Raw genomic sequence first — 20154 nt, forward strand, 5'->3', positions numbered from 1 at the left:
CCCGCAGAGATCCCTGCTGTTAAGCACCAGAGCGAATTTGTCAAACACATCACAAAATGGATCAGTAGTTTCCATATCACCAGAGGTCTCCCGGGGATAACAATCTCCCTGCCTATTTTACTGGGACACAAAAAACCTGTTACAAATAGAATAATGCAGCACAGAAGGAGGCTATTCGGCCCATCGTGTCTGTGCTGGCTCTTGGAAAGAGCTGTCCAATTAGTCCCACTCCCCTGCTGTTTCCCCATAGCCCTGCAAATATTTTCCTCTTCAATTATTTATCCAATTCCCTTTTGAAAGTTACTACTGAATTTGCTTGCATTCCAGATCACAAAAACTGGCTGTCGAAAAATGTCTCGGGATCTCCCCATTACCTAATTACCTCAAAATCTGTCCCGGGTCACCAACTTTTCTGCCACTGGCAAGTTTCTCCTTATCTATATCAAACCCCTTCATGATTTTGAACTTATTAAATCACAAGAGATTGCTGCGGTGTTAAACAGTATTTTTGCAGTCATTTAAATCCTGAGATTTAACCCTTTATAATTCTCCACAGCTTTCTAATAAATTATTCTAACATTCTAAAATACACACACTCACGGCTGTGCAACTTCTCTGCTTCCAACAGGGGTGTGAGGGGGTTAACTGTCAGCAAAGAGTTAAAATGCTTACACTTTAAACTCATCAGTGAAATAGATGGTGCGGGCTGGGATTTGCCATTAATTTGGTAGGTTAGTGGATTGGATTTCCTTAAAAAAAACTTCAGTTGGAGCATGGGGTGGAGGCCAGGGCTGTTAATTCCGAGGGACCGAATCCCTGCTTCGCGTTACAGGGTAGGGAGGGTTCGGGTTGCAAGAGGCGAGTCTGGATGGAGGGGGAAGCGCTGAGATTTTCTGCATCTCTGCAATTGGCATCACTGTTGTAATGATCGAAGGTTTGAAGAAAACAAATCTAGTTCCCCCGGATCATCTCTCCGGCTGCTTATCCCAGATCTCAATCCGGACGCTTAAAACCGAGCTGGAAACTCAATCCGGCAAGGAATAAATCCCGCATGGAATTCCCCACCCAGCCTGCAGGAATCGTGCAACCTCCCCGCAAGTAATATTCTCGCAATTTGCCTATAGATCCAGAATTTCTAAATTATGCAGGGGATAATTACGGGGAACAATCCTGTGCTGCAGTGATTTTGAGGCAGGTTCTACCTTGCAGTGTTTTATTGGTCCGGGGATATTCAGGAGCAGTCTGAGTTTTAGGTCTGTGTCATTTATTACTAGGGTCGCTGTGAAGCCTCAGGGCAGGTGTGTGTCAAATTTGTGCATTTGAAAAGCTCTCAGTATATTATCAGTATAGATTCTATCCGTGTTTTCGAGGTAATGACAGGCGGAAGCTGCATTAAAAATATCAGAGATTAATGTGTCCTGCTCTCCCTTTGTCCATCATTGATTAAGCTCAAGGCTCTCGATAGTTTGAGCAAGGACGGAGCTGGAAGTGTGACGGTCTCATCCTCCAGAGACAGAAAGCAGCCCGAGAATAAGGTGGCTCCCTCTCCAGGCGAGGAGCCCAGCAATTGCGAGCTTAAATCCGCCTGGAGATCCCATGGGCGTCTCCACACCTGACCCTGGGTTCCAGTGCTTATTTGTGGATGGTTGCTGTGAGCAGGGGTGAACCCCCGTCCCGTTCCTCAACCAAGTCAGCTAACGGGGGGAAACTTACTGTAAAACAAATCATTAAATGTAAAAGGGGTTCGAAATGTCTTAATATATTAAAAAGCTGCTCCCAGTCAGAAATCAGTAGCTCCGGCGAGATTGCAGCAGGTCTGGGTGGGGGCTGTTTTATGACACCGCCCCACCCGGTTCCCCACACACTCACATCGGATACCCTGCTCTCACTCCACTGAAGTGGCGAGCTTGCAGACGGCAGGTCCCAGCCCGCAGGGACAAGTGGTGCAAAGCAAATCTGGACGAGTGAACGCTGATATTTCAGAGATCAGCTGCTTTTTTTAAACAAAAGAAAACCAGCTCCACACCCACCCAAGCCCCTCCCCCACCAAAAATAAAAATAAACACAAGATGCGAGTTAAATTCATGTTTTGTATTATTTTTACATTTTATAAAGTTCTCTGCTTCTCCCTGACAGACGCTCACTCAGATTGGCAGGGTCTGGGATCTCACAGCTCAGCAGGGGAGGGCGCCTTTCTCCATGTGCGAGCACCTGTTGAAAATGCTGACGAGTTATTCGACCTGGTAGGGCATCGCGGCCCAGCACTGGCTGCTCTCCAGAGTACTGTGTTATCTCTCTGCCCCATCTCCCCCAGGCCAAGGGCCCACTGTTAACTCCTAGCACTTGAATACCCAAAAGATCAGAGAGGAGAAATTTCAAAAGAAAAAAAAATAAACCACCAGAGCCACAGCAGAGGGTGGATGGTTTCTTATGGTACTCTGACCCTCTGGTCCACCATATTTATGGTTATAAAACACGCACAGAAGTGTGGCTAATACCCCAGGTGGGAGAGATTAATGTAATGCCAAGCAGGCCTGGGAAATGTCTAAATACTCTCTACGCAGACTGGTAGAAGAGACATGATCTGTTTAGAAAGGGCCACCAGCTCCTTCAGCCAGACAATGATAAAGGACATCAGCTCCCTCCCTTGCTGTGCCTTGAGGGATGCGCTAAATCCCAGCAGCCATCCTCATGGCCCCAATTCAGTGATGTGACATTCAACAGCACCAGCATTTCCAACACAAAGACTCCAGGGGGAGCTTTACTCCACTCCCCTCCAATTTGAAGCAAACAATTAAAAAATGTGAACACTGGGAGCTCTTTAAGCCCCACAGGTTGGAGTTCAGCCCGTCCTTCCCTGCTGCATCTCCTCCTCCTCCCCTCTTGGAGGTGCCAACACTTGCAGGAGTACTGCAGCTGCCCTCTCACCTTTCAAGCTACAACTACAGAGGGCATCACAGTCCAGTCCAATGCTGTCCTTGCCCTTCGTCTACAGTCCAGCCAAGGTCAAGAGCAGGAACCGAAGTTTATTCTTCCCCTCTCTTGCATAGGGTGCAGTGTTGAACAGCAGCATTGCCCCAGCTGAGATCCTGGAAACCAAACCAGCCTGACTTGCTCTCAAAAGCCGGGGCAGAGTTTAAACCGACTTGGAACAAGCCCCGCCCGAGCTCGAACTCCAACTTCAGAGAGGGGCAGCAGATGCTGAAAGCTGGCAGGAACATACTTTAATGCTTCACCTCCTTTTAAAGGTGGGAGTGTGTTAATCACCACATTGTACAATCTCAACAAATCCCAGGGCTTCCTCCAAGAAATGCAACTGTTTGGGTGCAAGTTAATGAATCAGATCAAAACAGGAAACCCAAAGATTGCAACTATCGCAATATGAATTATGAATCCCCTGACACCCCTACGTGATCCTTCTGTCCCTAAAGGCTGGCCAGCACCGCTAAATGAGTCTCCACGCCACTGATGGCCATCCAGGCAGCAGAATCCACATGGCACAGACTGCCAGAGATTAGAAAGGGTTGAATTACGTTAAAAGTTGATTCTGGGGCTGCTGAAATACTACTTGCAGCGGTTTGTACAGTTTCGGGGACAAACCAATTTCTCTCTGTACCACCTCCCCGCCAATCAATAATCTGTCTGATCTGCAGTATTGTTAATTCTGTGATAATAATCAAGTCCTGTGCTGGGGGCATTCCAGCCAAATGTTGACCTGCCCGATGATGGGTTAGAATATCATCACCATGCCAGACTGATTTACTGCCCTCTTAGCAATTCAAATTTTTCCCACTAGGTTAAGGCACCCCACCACCCACCCAATCCACCCCCCCCCCACCGCCCAACACACACCCTCAGAACACTCAAAAACCTCTCCCCCACCCGCCCTGACCTTCGTTCCAATGTCTCACTACCTTCTGTACATAAGGCCCACTGGGTATTGGATAAATAGAACATTTAAAAAACAGTCATTTGTCCTCAACTCCCGAATAGACCTTCAGCCTTACTCCTTACACAGCCTTGGGGCCCACTTGCCACTCCCATTGATCTCAGGCTTCACTCCCCACAGCCCCTGGCCTCTCCTCTGTTCAGTTCTACTCCCCCTGGACCCATGGCTGCTCTCTCACACACTTGTGAAAAAAGCTGTGCTTGTTGAATGACCCCCTTGCTTTGGAATCCTATTTAATCATTTCAATTCATCTTTTAATCCATTGGACTGTTCCTCAGGCACGGCTGAACTCCTCCTGGTTAGCGGATGAGCTAACAGACAGATGGACCCGTTGGACTCAAGTTCAGTTAGGTCCCGTTTGTAAATCAACTCGGTAAATATTTCCCTTTTCCACAGTGCTCTGGGTCAGAAGTGTTATAAATGTAACAAGAGGAAAACGCCGTCAGTCATGTACCCAGTAAGACACCACCTAATTGGTGGAGGCAACTGGACCAATCGGGAAACTTCAATCCAACATGTCCCATGTGATGCTGTCCATTGCGACCTTGCGGTGGGTTCAGAAGTCACTGTGATTTCCGTTGCACCTTCGAAGAGTCTCCCTGGTTTTGGTTGCCATCTGGGGAGGAGGAGAAAGTGGTAATATTAACAGTGGACAGAGTGTTCAATACTTCTCTTTATGGTCAAGTACAGAATCAGAAAGCGTAGGAGGGGGGCATTTGGCCCAATGTCCTTGTGCCAGCTCCTGAAACAGTCATCTGATTAGTCCCACTCCCCCATTCTTTTCCCATATCCCTGCAATTTTTTCCCTTTTTATAAGAACATAAGAAATGGGAGCAGGAGTAGGCCATACAGCTCCTTGAGCCTTCTCTGCCAGTCAATAAGATCATGGCTGATGATCTATCTCAAGACTTTCCCACTCTATCCCCATATTCCTGGATTCCCTTAGTCCCCACAAATCTATCAATCTCAGTCTTGAATGCACTGAACGCCTGAGCATCCACAGCCCTCTGAGGGAAAGAATTCCAAAGATTCACAACCCTGTGCATGAAGCAATTCTCTCCTCATCTCAGTCCTAAATGGCCGTCCCCTTATCCTTAGACTATGACCCCTAATTCTAGACTCTCCAGCCAGGGGAAAACAGGCTGTCAGCATCTATCCTGTCAAGCCCTCTCAGAATCTTGTATGTTACACTGATATTACCTCTTATTTTTCTAAACTCCAGAGAATGTAGGCCCATTCTAGTCAACCTCTCCTCACAGAGGAAACCTTTACAACCCAGGAATCAATCTCGTGAACTTTTGTTGCACCCCTCTAAAGTATATCCTTCCTTAGGAAAGGAGTCGAAAACTGTGCACAGTACTCAAGGTGTGGTCTCACCAAAGCCCGACATAATTGCTGCACGACTTGTCTATTTTTACACTCTAACTCCCTTGCAATAAAGGCTAACACACCATTTGCCTTCCTCACTACTTGATGTACCTGCATGTTAAATATTTATCCAATTTCCTTTTGAAAGAGACTACTGAATCTACTTCCACCACCCTTTAAGGCAGTGCATTCCAGAACTCACTGTGCAATAATTACTCATCTCACTCCTGGCTTCTTTGCCAATTATCTTAAATCTGTCCCCTCTGGTTACCAGCCCTTCTGCCACTGGAAACAGATTCTCTCTATCAACTCCATCACAACCCCACAATTTTGAACACCTCTATTAAATCATCCTTTCACTTTTTCTGCTAAGGAGAACAATCCCAGCTTCTCCAGTCTCTCCATGTAACTGAAGTCCCTGATCCTTGGTACCAATCTAGCAAATCTCCTCAGCACCCACTCCAAGTCCTTGACATCCTGCCTAAAAGTTTCGTGCCCAGAAATGGACACAATACTCCAATGGAGGTCTAGGTTATAAAGGTTTAGTGAGACTTCCTTGCTTTTGTACATTATGCCTCGATTTATAAAGCCCAGGATCACGTGTCTTTTTTTTAAAGCAACTTTATCAACTTTTCCTGCGACCTTCAAAGATTTGTGTATGCAAAGCCCCAGGTTTCTCTGTTCCTGCAGCCACTTTAAAATGATGCTATTTACTTTATATTACGTCGCCTCATTTTGCCTTCCAAAATGCATCACTTCACAGAGTGCAGCCCATTTCAGGACAGTTTGCTTAACACCAATCAGTTTCTCAGCTTAACAACTGATGTCAGGACTTTTGCAGCATCAAAGGAGCCCAGACAGGGGATGACAGTAGAGCAGTAATGGCACTGGATTAGTGAGCCAGAAGTACCAGCTTCAAATTCCACTACAGCAAGTTGTGGAACTAACTTCAATAACGCTGGTAATTTGTGGGGAACTGCTATTTTCACTGATTCATTAACGTCTTTCTGGTCCCACTTTACACCTGCCCTCTGAAGTGGCCCAGCAAATCACCCAGTTTAGTGGTACTGGGAACGGGCGATAAATGTGTTGTTGCCAGTGACTCTCATATCCTGAGAACAATCATAAACAAGCTCGCATTTATCAGATGGAGGTGGGGAAAGTGCAAGGTTATCAGATTTTGGTAACTGACTGTTGGTAGCGGGATATTTCTGTTGCTGAGCATTTGACAGTTGTCCAACACTGTGCTTTGGAAGTTGGGTGTTTGTCCTGGGACTGCATCAATACTTGCCGGGGCCCCCAGAGACTCTGTAGTACAGTTGTTCTGAGAGTAGTCTTTGGGTAAGATGGTGATTTAAACTGCAGCTCTTGGCACAATGGCTGACAGTAATAGTGCCATTGACTGGGAAGATTCATCAGTCCAGATCACGGTAAGCTTAAAGTCATCATTCTCCACCACCCACACAGCAATGAAACCCAAACAGTAGACTGACAAGAATAATTCTGGGCATTGATCCATAACTTGTTAATCAAGCAGCAGACACTGTTGCATTGGCCCAATGAAATAGTTGAAATCATGACGCGTAGGGAACATACGAACAGAATGGTACCTGTGTAGGCCTGTTGTAAGTGGGCTGGCACACTCGATCGGGAAAGCTGCGTAGAACCAGACTGCAAACCTTTCAAAATACCTGTCAGGAAAGAGGGATGAATGAACAGCATGACAGCCAAGCTTCCATATCCTGATAGCACAGGTCCTTAGGGAGTGATAAACCTTTAGAATCAGAGAATCGTACCTCACAAAAGGCCATTTAACCCATCAAGTGCCATCACTTTGAAATAGCTACCATTTAGTCACACTCCCCTCCTCTTTCCCCGCAGCTGTGAAAAATTTTCCTTTTCAAGTATTTATCTGATCCCCTTTTGGAAGTTACTGAATCTGCTCCCACTGCCTTATCAGGGAGTGCATTCCAGATCATAACTTACTGTGTCAAAAAATTTTCATCTCCCCTCTGGCCTTTTTGCCAATTGTCTTCAATCCGTTTCCTCATGTTACCAACTCTTCTGCCAGTGGAAAGTTACTCCTTATTCATTCTATCAAAACACCTCATGATTTTGAACACCTCTATTAAATCTCCCCTTATCTTTTCTACTCTAAGAACAATCACAGCTTCTGTAGTCTCTCCACAGCATTAAACTCCATCATCCCTAATATCATTCTTGTAAATCTCCTCAGCACCCTCTCCAAGGTCTCGACATCTTGCCTAAAGTGTGGTGCCCAGAATTGAACACACTACTCCAGCTCAGGCATAAGCAGTTATTTGTAAAGGTTTAGCATAACTTCCTTGGTTTTGTACTCGATGCCTCTTTTTACAAAGCCTTGGACCCCCTGTGCTTTTCTTGTTTTAAAACAGCCTTCTCAACTTGTTTTGCCAGCTTCAAAGATTTGTCCATGTACACCCCCAGGTGTCTCTGTTCCTGCAACCACTTTGAAATTGTACCATTTAGTTTATTGTTTCTCTTCATTCTTCGTACTAAAATGCATCACTTCACAGAGTGCAGCCCATGACTATTTATTAAATACCATCTTTCATGAGTTTGCTCATTTCACCTGTGTCTCTGTCCTCCTGAGTCTGTTACAATCTGCCCCACTGTTTATTACATTCCTGAGTTTTGTATCCTCAGAAAACTTTGAAATTATGCCCTGTATAGCCAAATCCAGATTATTACTATACATCAAAAAGAGCGCTGGTCCTAATAACAAACCCTAGAGGACGCCACTGTATATTTCTCTCCAGTCTGAAAAACAACCATTCACCATAACCAATTTTGTGTATACGCTGCCACTGTCCATTTAACCCCACGGGCTTCCATTTTGCTAACACGTCTATAATTTGGCACTTTATTAAAGACCTTTTGAAAGTCTAGATACACAACGTCAACTACCCTCATCAACCCTCTCCATTACTTCATCAAGAACTCAATCAAACAGTAACACAGCAAACTCCCAAACATCAGGCATGAAGAATGGTTGCAGTTGTTGGTTAAACATAGTTTACAAATAGTAAGGTCCCATCTATTATCCCAAAATTGTTCAGTAGGTAAACCCATTGCAAAATATCCCTGACTTTTACTCAGTTAGCTGGTCTTCAGTAACAAGGTGGTTGGGGCTTCAATGTCCTTGGGCTAAGTGAGGGGGAAAAGCCAGCCTCTGTGACTGTAACCCAGAGATCCCACTGGAAAGTCTGAAGTATCAGTCATGGCTCAATGGGTAGCACTCTCGCCCGAGTCAGATGGTTGTGGGTTCAAGTCCCAATCCAGAGACTTGAGCACATAATCTAGGCCAAAATTCAGTGCAGTACTGAGGGACTGCTACACTGTTGGAGGTACCGTCTTTTAGACGAAACCAAGGCCCTGTCTGCCCCCTCCGGTGGATGTAAAAGATCCTATGGCATTATTTTGAAAAGAAGGAAAATTCTCCCTGGTGCCCTGGTCAACATCGATCCCTCAACCAAAACCTTCAAACAGACTCCCTGGCCATTTAATTCAATGCTGTTTGTGGGATCTTGCTGTGCACAAATTGGCTGCCACATTTCCCTACAACACTGACTACATTTTGGAAAGTACTTCATTGACTGTAAAGTGCTTTGGAACATGGTAAGTTTGTGAAAGGGGTTGTGTAAATGTAAATCTTTCTTTATGTCAGGTCAGTGGGTTTGGCTTTGATGCACCCACAGTTGTACGGGCTGTTAATACGCACTGTCTCGGCCACTTAGGTGACGTCCCTAAAGGGGTATCGGGCAAGTGTAGAACCTGCACCCAATATGCGTCACCTCCTTCAGGAGGAAAACGAGTGAAGAAAGTTTTATTTTGTTGGAAGAAGCAAGAGACTGGAGACTGAAGCCGGGACCTTCCTGTCGGCATATTCAAACATGGAGGCATCAGGAACAAAATGGCAGCACTGTATCGGTATTTAAGGTGCTTCACGATGGTTTTAGGATAATTCTGAGATAACTGGGCTTCTAAAATACTCTTGTCCAGCAGGGCAGGTGAAAGGTGTTTTGTACAATTTTGCATGTTCTTGTATCCTTTTGTCAGACTACCTAGACTTTTCTCCGAGTGTGGAGCGTAGGGGGTCCTTCTCTCAGATTGTCCGTCCATAAGCTGCTGCCCAGGAAACACCATCCCATCGTTTCTTTAACTTCCCATCGTTTCTTTAACTTCCCTGCTCCTTCCCCAAACCCCGATAGGAAGGTGCTTCCTTCTCGGCGACTGCCAGTTCAGCCCAGCTCAGAAACTGGGTGCAGTGGGTCAGCAAACCTGCACTCTCCCATTCCATGGCATTGGGCACTGGCCAGTGAGCAGTGTGCTCCAGCACAATGACAATGGAAACCCTCCCATCAGTCTTTGCCATAATGAGGGTGGACTTGATACAGCGCACTGTCGGAACGTCAGAAAACCGCGTGTGAACAAAGGCCATTCAGATCATCAAACCCACCCCCCATCATCATGGACTCCGCCTACTAGACCCTTTGATGCCAAGTTTAGAAAACAAGTGCCTCCACAACTCCAGTTTACAAAACAAGTCATGCAACACTCTTAATATCTCTACTCCTCAACTCCCCCTTTCCCAACAGATATTGATTCCGTTCCTGTCAAAATTTGTAGAGTGAAACCAAACCAACTTCCTCTTCTGTTTGTTCCAGCCCCCCCCACCCCACTGTCCTGGGGCAGCCGGAGTTATTTTTACTATTTCCACCCCCCAACCTGTTTCTAAGGCTCTTTGGAGCCTTCAGATATCATTCCAGATTTTAAAAGCATATATTCATTCACAGGATGTGGGCATAATTGGCAAGGCTCACACTTATTGCCCATCCCTGAGCTGCCTTCTTGAACCGCTGCAGTCCACGTGGTGTAGGTACACCCACAGTGCTGTTAGGAAGGGAGTTCCAGGACTTTTACCCAGCAGCAGTGAAGGAACGGCAATAAACATTCACGTTAGGATGGTGTATGACTTGGAAATCATGGTGTTCCCATGCGTCTGCTACCCTTGCCCTTTTAGTTTAGTTTAATTTAGAGATACAGCACTGAAACAGGCCCTTCAGCCCACTGAGTCTGTGCCGACCATCAAGCACCCATTTATACTAATCCTACACTAATCCCATATTCCTACCACATCCCCACCTGTCCCTATATTTCCCTACCACCTACCTATACTAGGGGCAATTTATAATGGCCAATTTACCTACCAACCTGCAAGTCTTTTGGCTTGTGGGAGGAAACCGGAGCACCCGGAGAAAACCCACGCAGACACAGGGAGAATTTGCAAACTCCACACAGGCAGTACCCAGAATTGAACCCGGGTCGCTGGAGCTGTGAGGCTGCGGTGCTAACCACTGCGCCGCCCATAGTGGGTAAAGGTTGCAGGTTTGGGAGGCCAACCTTTACTGTAGAAACCCATTGAAGCCAAGTCGATGTTGGGTACAAAACTGCAAGTCAACGCTGATCCCATCACCTAGCAAGCTTACTTGTAAAGCCCATTTTTAATGCATTTCTTCCTCTCTTCAGATCCCTCCTCTTTTCAGCCAAACACTATTACCAATTATTCAAGAGCGGGCAGGTGACTTATAACAGGGCAGGAGAACTGCCCGGGGTGCCAGCCACTTATGTGGCAATGTCTGATCTCAATGTCGTTCTGACTCAGTCATGTGATTGTGACAGGCTCCCCATGTCCCCTGAAACCAGCCCCCTCATCCCACAAGCTCCAGGGACTTACTCTGTGTTAAGTTGGGCTGGAACGTGACTGAGGTAGATCCAGTAGGCGTGGTGGTGGAGACGTCTGATTCCGAAGCGAAGCTGAGCAGGTTGAGTGGGAGCTGGAAGGGCAGGGAAACGGGAACAAGACCGCTCAACATGCTGAATGCTGCCGCCGAGTTCAGGGACGCCGACGTCGCGTTCAGATTTGTTACATTCAGGGGCGGCGTCATTAGGGTCAGAGGTGAAGTGTTTGCCAATAAGGTCGATCCAGCGGTCGCCTGGAATAACAACAACTTGTATTTATATAGCGCCTTTAACCATAGTAAAATGTCCCAAGGTGCTTCACAGGAGTGTTACCAAACAAAATGTGACACCAAGACACACAGGGAGATATTAGTGCAGATAGCCAAAAGCTGGGTCAAGGAGCGTCTTAAAGTAGGAAAGACAGGAAGAGAGTAAGAGAGGCAGAGTTTAGGGAGGAAATTCCAGACCTTAGGGCCTTGGAAGCTGAAAGCACAGCCCTCAAATGAGTGATTAAAATCAGGGATGCTCAAGAGGCCAGAATTAGAGGAACACATATCTCAGAGGTTTGCAGGGCTGGAGGAGATTACAGAGATAGGGAGGGGCGAGGCCAGGAGGGATTTGAAAACAGAGATGAGAGGCACTGCTTAACTGGGAGCCAATGTAGGTCAGTGAGCACAGGGGATGTGTATGAGTTGAGACATGAGGTAGCAGAATTTTGCATGACCTCGAGTTTACAAAGGGTAGAATATGGGAGGCTGGCCAGGAGTGCATTGGAATAGACAAGTTGAGAGGTAACACAGCCAAGGATGAGGGTTTCAGCAGTTTCAGGATGAGTTGAGGCAGGTGATGTTATGGAAGTGGAATTAGGCAATCTTTGTGATGGCATGGATACGTGCTCCGAGCTGATCTCAGGGTCAAATATGACACCAAGTTAGCAAACAGTCTGGTTCAATCTCAAGACAGTTGGCAGGGAGAGGTGGTGTGGTGGCTAGGGATTGGAGTTTGTGGTGTGGACTGAAGTCAATGGCTTCAGTCTTCCCAATATTTAGTTGGAGGAAATTTCTGCTCCTCCAGTACTGGATATTGGATAAGCAGTCTGATGATTTAGAGACAATGGGAGTTCAAGAAAGGTGGTGGTGAGGATGATGTCGCTGAGGAGCAGCATGCAGATAAGAAATAGGAGGGACCCGAGGACAGATCCTTGGGGGACACCAGAGCTAATGGTGAAGTGGAAAGAGAAGCCAGTGCTTGGTGATTCTCTGGTTATGACTGGATAGATAAGAATGGAACCAGGCGAATACAGTCCCACCCAGGTGGATGAGAGTGAAGAAGTGCTGGAGGTGGATGCGGTGGTCAACTATAGGCATTGATCTGAAGCAACAACTTCAGAGCCTTCAGGCTATGACATAAGTGCGAATGGGGGCCATACGCAGCACAAATGCAATGGAAAAATGTGGAGAAAAGAATGCGCCATTAACATCCTTTTCTAAAACATTTAAGTAAGCAAAGTAATTTTTCTATGAACGGGAGACACTCCCTCTGCTCAATGAAACTTCTCACTCTGTTGCCAGGTGGGTCAGTGAAACATCTGTTAACAGGGCTGCAGTCCTGCCAATCTGTGGCACTCACTGGGAGATGCATAACTATCTAGTGTTTAGTCCAGCGATAACTCTGCTTCTGGTCTTTGCTCCCCTCCACCCCCCCAACCCCCACAACTCATCCCAGAGTGGCACAATTAAAAGACTTGCATTTACACAGCACCTTTCACGGTCTCAGGAAGTCCCAAAGCGCTTTACAGCCTTGTAAAGTACTTTTCAAGTGCAGTCATTGTTGTAATGTAGGAAATGCGACAGCCAATTTGCACACAGCAAGCTCCCACAAACAGCGATTAGGTAATGACCAGGTAATGTGTTTTAATGATGTTGGTTGAGAGATGAATGTTAACCAGGACATCAGGGAGAACTCCCCTGCTCTTCTTCAAATAGTGCCATGGATTCTTTAACATTTACCTGAGGGGACAGACATGGTTTCATGTCTCATCCGAAACACGGCAGCTGCAGCTGCTTTATCAATGATTCTCCCTCCATCATAAGGTCTGAGGTGGGGATGTTTGCTGATGATTGCATAGTGTTCAGTTTCATCCATAATTCCTCAGATACTGAAGCAGTCTGTGGCTGCCTACAGCAAGACCTGGACAGTATTCAGGCTTGGATTGATAATGAAAGTAACAATTATGCCACACAAATGCCGGGCAATGACCATCTCCAACAAATGACAGTCTAGCCATCTCCCTTGGACATTCAATGACAATTCTATTGTTGAATCCTCTATCAACATCCTAGGGATCACAATTGACCAGAGACTTAACTGGACCAGCCTTAGAAATACTGTGGCTGGGAATTCTGTGGTGAATGACTCACTTCCTGACTCTGCAAAGCCTGTCCACCAACTGCAATGCACAGGTTGGAAGTGTGATGGAATACTCTCCACTTGCCTGGATGGGTGCAGCACCAACAACACTCAGGAAGCTCGACATCATCCAGGACAAAGCAGCCCGCTTGATTGACACCCCATCCACAAACATTCACTTCCTCTACCATGGGCGTACAGCGACAGCAGTGTGTACCATCTACAAGATGCACTGCAGCAACTCACCAAGGAATCCTCAACAGCATATTCCAAACAGAAGGACAAGGGCAGTAGATGGATGGGAACACCACCACCTCCAAGATCCTCAACTCCCACACCTTGCTGAGTTGAAAATATTTGGCTGTTCCTTCATCGGCGCTGGGTCAAAATCCTGGAACTCCCTACCTAACAGCACTGAGAGAGTACCTTCACCACATGGATTGCAGCGGCTCAAGAAGGCAGCTCACCACCATCTTCTCAAGCGCAATAAATGCTGGCTTTGTCAGCGCACCCACATCCAGTGAACAAATACATTTGAGAATGCTGTTTGTGGGATCTTGCTGCGTGCAAATTTGCGGCTGCGTTACCTACAACAGTGACAACACTTCAAAAGAACTTCATTGGCTGGAAATGCTTTGGGCTGTCTTGGGGTGTGTAAAGTACCGTATAGATGCACGTCTTTACTTTTGCCTCTAGGGTTGATGAGCAGGAAAATCTACAGCCAGTACATGCAGCAGCACCTGATGTATGAAGTTAACTGTGGTTACCGGCACACTCCTAAGATCAATTAGTAACTGAGAAGGGAGCTTCTGATACATTAAAAACAAACTTTACAACAGAAAATTCCACCTGATGGGGAGGAATTCAGCAACCATCAAACGTTGGAAAATATTACATATTATGCACCTCTTGTACAGTGCTTCTCTGTCGAGCTCTCTTCATTGCTCTGTGGGCCTCTACTCAATGAAGTGCAACACTGAGGCTAACACAGTGTGAGAGAACTCAGGTCCCTGCTCTGACGAGCAGACAGCAGGGTCTTAGTTGATTCCAGCCCAGGCCTTGTGGCACTGCCTCAAAGAGAAAAAGGATTTAAAAATAAGAACCAGCCTCTCATCACTGACTCCTGCTGGAAGACTGGTGTACCTGCAACAAGTGAGGATGTGAAATGCTTGGCTGTGATGCCCATCAGCGTCTAATAGCCTGCATGCACCATTAGGCTCGTCCATGAAGAACGGTCACTAGGGTAGTGTACTGGAGATGGCTAGGTTGAATCAAAATAATTAGTGTCTGGGGAGGCGGAGCTAGGGTCGAAAGATTGTGGGAGGGACTTGATGTCCAGATTTTGCCTCCAGAGAAAGTTCTTGAGGGATCTGGAGCAGAGCCTAGTGGGGATTCAGGGGGCAAAGCGCACTGTAGTCTATCAAAGTTCCACCCCTTTTGTGCTGTATCCCTTTCCAAAGCCAACGCATCATTCCTGGGGTTGGTGTCAAAAACTAAACAGAACATAGGAAGATCAGAACAGAATTAGGACAAACAGTTCATCTAGAGTAATGTAGATGGGGTCTGACCAAGGCTCTGCACAAGGGAAGCATAATTTTCCCACTTTTCTATTCCAGCCTGTTTTCTTGGCCAAAGGTCCACTAAATGGTGGGAACGTCAGGAACAGTAATTTCAGCAAGTAGTTACCTGGATACCAGCCGATGATCCTGAGGCAGAGGGGGGCCTGTGTAGGGAGGGCAGCATTTTTATAGCAACCTGAGCACCACTTCCGGGTCCCCCACTCACATTAGTCCTACTGACAGTTCCGCTTGGGCTGCTCCTGTTAGCAGCAGAACTGCTCAGAGCCCCAGTTCGACTGACAGAGACACTCGGGCTCACGGTGCTGCGGTTCGTGGTGCCGATGCCCGCTGCCCCAGCGGCGCTACTCCTACTGACAGTTCCGCCACTCCTGACGGGCGCCCCGCTCATGCTCAAGCTGCCACGGCTGACGGTTCCGGCTGCGGCGCTTCTGCCAAGAGTCCCGGCACCCGGTGGGCTGGCCAGTTTCTGAGGCACTGAGGTTTTTTTTACAACGGCCGTCGACTGCTGCTGACCGGCGGCCGAGCCGGAAGGCGACTGCCTGCTGCCGGATGGGCCGCCGGAGAGCTTGTTGCTGCCTTGCCTGCTGGCAGGACCCCCAGTCACATTACTTAACCCCATCGACACATTCTGGTTCACGGTGCTTGAAGGGGCTGTGGGTTTGAGTGGGCCAGCCATGGAGAAGGGAGGTTTAAAGCCTTGGACCGAGGTGCTCGAGGGCACCGCGGCTTTGGCCGTGTAATTGCTAGAGGTAGACAGGCTGACGCTGGTCCGAGACACCACAGTGTGAGAAACGTGGGCGCTGCTGGTGGCCGAGGGGGTAAAAGACGTCGGATAGGCAGTCGGCTTCTCCGAGAGCTGTGGTAGATGACCCGCAAGCAGGTGCTGTGGACAGGCGTTCAACTTTACCACTGGATTTTGATGCGTTTTGCTGGCAGTAACTTGGGGGGGTGACACGAGGCTATTGTGGTGCACGCTGGACTGGGATTGCTGTTTGGCGGCTTGGGCCTGTGACTGGCTCAGCCTCTGTGTCCCCAGCTGGTGCTGCTTGGCTGTGCAAGTCACTGAAGGAGCTTTGGGCGTCTGCGACGAAGGTGCAGTGTAGCCGGCGATCAAGCTGGTCATTCCTGGTCGAGACCCTTCCTGGGATTTCTTTGCATTCGAACTGTGACCAAATAAATGACTGAAGGTCAAAGGGACAGGAGAAAGCGTGGGTACTTTTGGAGACGGCGCGGCTGCCTTCGGAGACGGCGCGGCTGCCTTCGGAGACGGCGCGGCTGCCTTTGGAGACGGCGTGGCTGCTTTCGGAGACGGCGTGGCTGCTTTTGGGGAAAGTACCAGAGGCGTGACCTTGGCTATGACCTTTTTATCTTCCTTCACTACAGGCTGAGGTCGAGTTGTGGGCAGGACTGAGTTATTTACAATCTTGGCAAACTTGGCTGAGTTGCTGAAGACAGACAATGCATCTGACACTGATTCTAGAGAAGGGGGCTTAAGGGACAGATCTTCATCCAGTGAGTCGTCCAGGTAAATAGTCTCCCGGTTTGGGTTACAACTGGAGCTCGAGATATTGATAGGCGTGACGTTGCTTATCGGAAGCACTTTCTGGCCAGCGTTGCCTGGAGTACAGAGTTTCTGCTCTTTCTTGGGGCTTGAATCCTATTCAAAAAGAAATGAAAACCTTAAGGGTCAGCAACTGTAACAGCTGTCAGATCACTTCACCTTCCACCCAAACTTCTTCATTATCTCCCAACACAAGAGATAAACCCCCTCCCAAAAACAAAGATTAAACTGTCTGATAACACTACTGCCCATATGGAATGAATCCCTTCCTGTCGGGTCCAGCTGCAACCTTACTGCAGAACCAGAGTGAGAAAAAGCCACGACAGGTATCAGATGGGGACTGGGAATACAACTCCTGGAAAACTGGGGCTCATTTCTCAAGAAAAGACAAGGTTAAGGGGTCATCAGATAAAGACCTCAAAGATTATGAAGTGGTTTTATAGATCAAACGTTGAGAAGATGTTTCCACTTGCGGGTGAGACCACAACTAGGGGACAAAAATATGATAGTCATTACTACATTGTAATGCATTCAGGAGAGGTGTTGGGGAGTGAGATGGAGGTGCGGCAAGAATGGGGAGAGTGGCGCGGGGAGGGGGTGGTGGAAGAGAGTAGGAAAGAGGTGGATGGGGTAGGGGGGGCAAGAGAATGGGTGGGAGGAAGGGGACGGGGGGGGGGGGAAGAAGGGGACGGGGGGGGAAGAAGGGGACGGGGGGGGGAAGAAGGGGACGGGGGGGGGAAGAAGGGGACGGGGGGGGGAAGAAGGGGACGGGGGGGGGAAGAAGGGGACGGGGGGGGGAAGAAGGGGACGGGGGGGGGAAGAAGGGGACGGGGGGGGGAAGAAGGGGACGGGGGGGGGAAGAAGGGGACGGGGGGGGGGAAGAAGGGGACGGGGGGGGGAAGAAGGGGACGGGGGGGGGAAGAAGGGGACGGGGGGGGGAAGAAGGGGACGGGGGGGGGAAGAAGGGGACGGGGGGGGGAAGAAGGGGACGGGGGGGGGAAGAAGGGGACGGGGGGGGGAAGAAGGGGACGGGGGGGGGAAGAAGGGGACGGGGGGGGGAAGAAGGGGACGGGGGGGGGAAGAAGGGGACGGGGGGGGGAAGAAGGGGACGGGGGGGGGAAGAAGGGGACGGGGGGGGGAAGAAGGGGACGGGGGGGGGGAAGAAGGGGACGGGGGGGGGAAGAAGGGGACGGGGGGGGGAAGAAGGGGACGGGGGGGGGAAGAAGGGGACGGGGGGGGGGAAGAAGGGGACGGGGGGGGGAAGAAGGGGACGGGGGGGGGGAAGAAGGGGACGGGGGGGGAAAGAAGGGGACGGGGGGGGAAAGAAGGGGACGGGGGGGGAAAGAAGGGGACGGGGGGGGAAAGAAGGGGACGGGGGGGGGAAGAAGGGGACGGGGGGGGGAAGAAGGGGACGGGGGGGGGAAGAAGGGGACGGGGGGGGGAAGAAGGGGACGGGGGGGGAAGAAGGGGACGGGGGGGGGAAGAAGGGGACGGGGGGGGAAGAAGGGGACGGGGGGGGGGAAAGAAGGGGACGGGGGGGGGAAAGAAGGGGACGGGGGGGGGGGAAAGAAGGGGACGGGGGGGGGGAAAGAAGGGGACGGGGGGGGGGAAAGAAGGGGACGGGGGGGGAAAGAAGGGGACGGGGGGGGGAAAGAAGGGGACGGGGGGGGAAAGAAGGGGACGGGGGGGGGAAAGAAGGGGACGGGGGGGGAAAGAAGGGGACGGGGGGGGGAAAGAAGGGGACGGGGGGGGGAAAGAAGGGGACGGGGGGGGGAAAGAAGGGGACGGGGGGGGGAAAGAAGGGGACGGGGGGGGGAAAGAAGGGGACGGGGGGGAAAGAAGGGGACGGGGGGGAAAGAAGGGGACGGGGGGGAAAGAAGGGGACGGGGGGGGGAAGGAAGGGGACGGGGGGGGGAAGGAAGGGGACGGGGGGGGGAAGGAAGGGGACGGGGGGGGGGGAAAGAAGGGGACGGGGGGGGGGGAAGAAGGGGACGGGGGGGGGGAAAGAAGGGGACGGGGGGGGGGAAAGAAGGGGACGGGGGGGGGAAAGAAGGGGACGGGGGGGGGAAAGAAGGGGACGGGGGGGGGAAAGAAGGGGACGGGGGGGGGAAAGAAGGGGACGGGGGGGGGGAAAGAAGGGGACGGGGGGGGGAAAGAAGGGGACGGGGGGGGGAAAGAAGGGGACGGGGGGGGGGAAAGAAGGGGACGGGGGGGGGGAAAGAAGGGGACGGGGGGGGGGAAAGAAGGGGACGGGGGGGGGGAAAGAAGGGGACGGGGGGGGGGAAAGAAGGGGACGGGGGGGGGGAAAGAAGGGGACGGGGGGGGGGAAAGAAGGGGACGGGGGGGGGGGAAAGAAGGGGACGGGGGGGGGGGAAAGAAGGGGACGGGGGGGGGGGAAAGAAGGGGACGGGGGGGGGGGGAAAGAAGGGGACGGGGGGGGGAAAGAAGGGGACGGGGGGGGAAAGAAGGGGACGGGGGGGGAAAGAAGGGGACGGGGGGGAAGAAGGGGACGGGGGGGAAGAAGGGGACGGGGGGGAAGAAGGGGACGGGGGGGAAGAAGGGGACGGGGGGGGGGAAAGAAGGGGACGGGGGGGGGGAAAGAAGGGGACGGGGGGGGGGGGAAAGAAGGGGACGGGGGGGGGGAAAGAAGGGGACGGGGGGGGGGAAAGAAGGGGACGGGGGGGGGGAAAGAAGGGGACGGGGGGGGGGGAAAGAAGGGGACGGGGGGGGGGGAAAGAAGGGGACGGGGGGGGGAAAGAAGGGGACGGGGGGGGGAAAGAAGGGGACGGGGGGGAAGGAAAGAAGGGGACGGGGGGGAAGGAAAGAAGGGGACGGGGGGGAAGGAAAGAAGGGGACGGGGGGGAAGGAAAGAAGGGGACGGGGGGGAAGGAAAGAAGGGGACGGGGGGGGGGAAAGAAGGGGGCGGGGGGGGGGAAGAAGGGGACGGGGAGGGAGGAAGGGGACGGGGGGGGGGGGAGGGAGGAAGGGGACCGGGGGGGGGGAGGGAGGAAGGGGACGGGGGGGGAGGGAGGAAGGGGACGGGGGGGGAGGGAGGAAGGGGACGGGGGGGGGAGGGAGGAAGGGGACGGGGGGGGAGGGAGGAAGGGGACGGGGGGGGGGGAGGGAGGAAGGGGACTGGGGGGGGGAGGGAGGAAGGGGACGGGGGGGGGAGGGAGGAAGGGGACGGGGGGGGAGGGAGGAAGGGGGGGGGGAGGGAGGAAGGGGACGGGGGGCGAGGGAGGAAGGGGACGGGGGGGGAGGGAGGAAGGGGGGGGGGAGGGAGGAAGGGGACGGGGGGGGAGGGAGGAAGGGGACGGGGGGGGAGGGAGGAAGGGGACGGGGGGGGGAGGGAGGAAGGGGACGGGGGGGGGGGAGGGAGGAAGGGGACGGGGGGGGGAGGGAGGAAGGGGACGGGGGGGGGAGGGAGGAAGGGGACGGGGGGGGGAGGGAGGAAGGGGACGGGGGGGGAGGGAGGAAGGGGACGGGGGGGGAGGGAGGAAGGGGAC

The 20154-nt window shown here is 51.2% G+C and overlaps 1 protein-coding gene across 1 annotated transcript in view; it reads right to left on the reverse strand.

Annotated features, from left to right (window-relative positions):
- Positions 1-2076: 2076 nt before the first annotated feature.
- Positions 2077-20154, reverse strand: part of LOC137353280 (ubinuclein-2-like) — a 73361-nt gene continuing 55283 nt past the window's right edge. The window contains exons 14-17 of the mRNA XM_068019380.1: positions 15194-16744; positions 11094-11352; positions 6928-7008; positions 2077-4565 (exon numbers count right to left, since the gene is read on the reverse strand). Coding sequence (XP_067875481.1) covers positions 4513-4565; positions 6928-7008; positions 11094-11352; positions 15194-16744 — 1944 coding nt within the window. The 3' untranslated portion in view covers positions 2077-4512. The remainder of the gene's footprint in view (positions 4566-6927; positions 7009-11093; positions 11353-15193; positions 16745-20154) is intronic.

This window comes from Heterodontus francisci, chromosome 41, assembly GCF_036365525.1.
Source record: "Heterodontus francisci isolate sHetFra1 chromosome 41, sHetFra1.hap1, whole genome shotgun sequence".
In the NCBI taxonomy this organism is placed as follows: Eukaryota; Metazoa; Chordata; class Chondrichthyes; order Heterodontiformes; family Heterodontidae; genus Heterodontus; species Heterodontus francisci.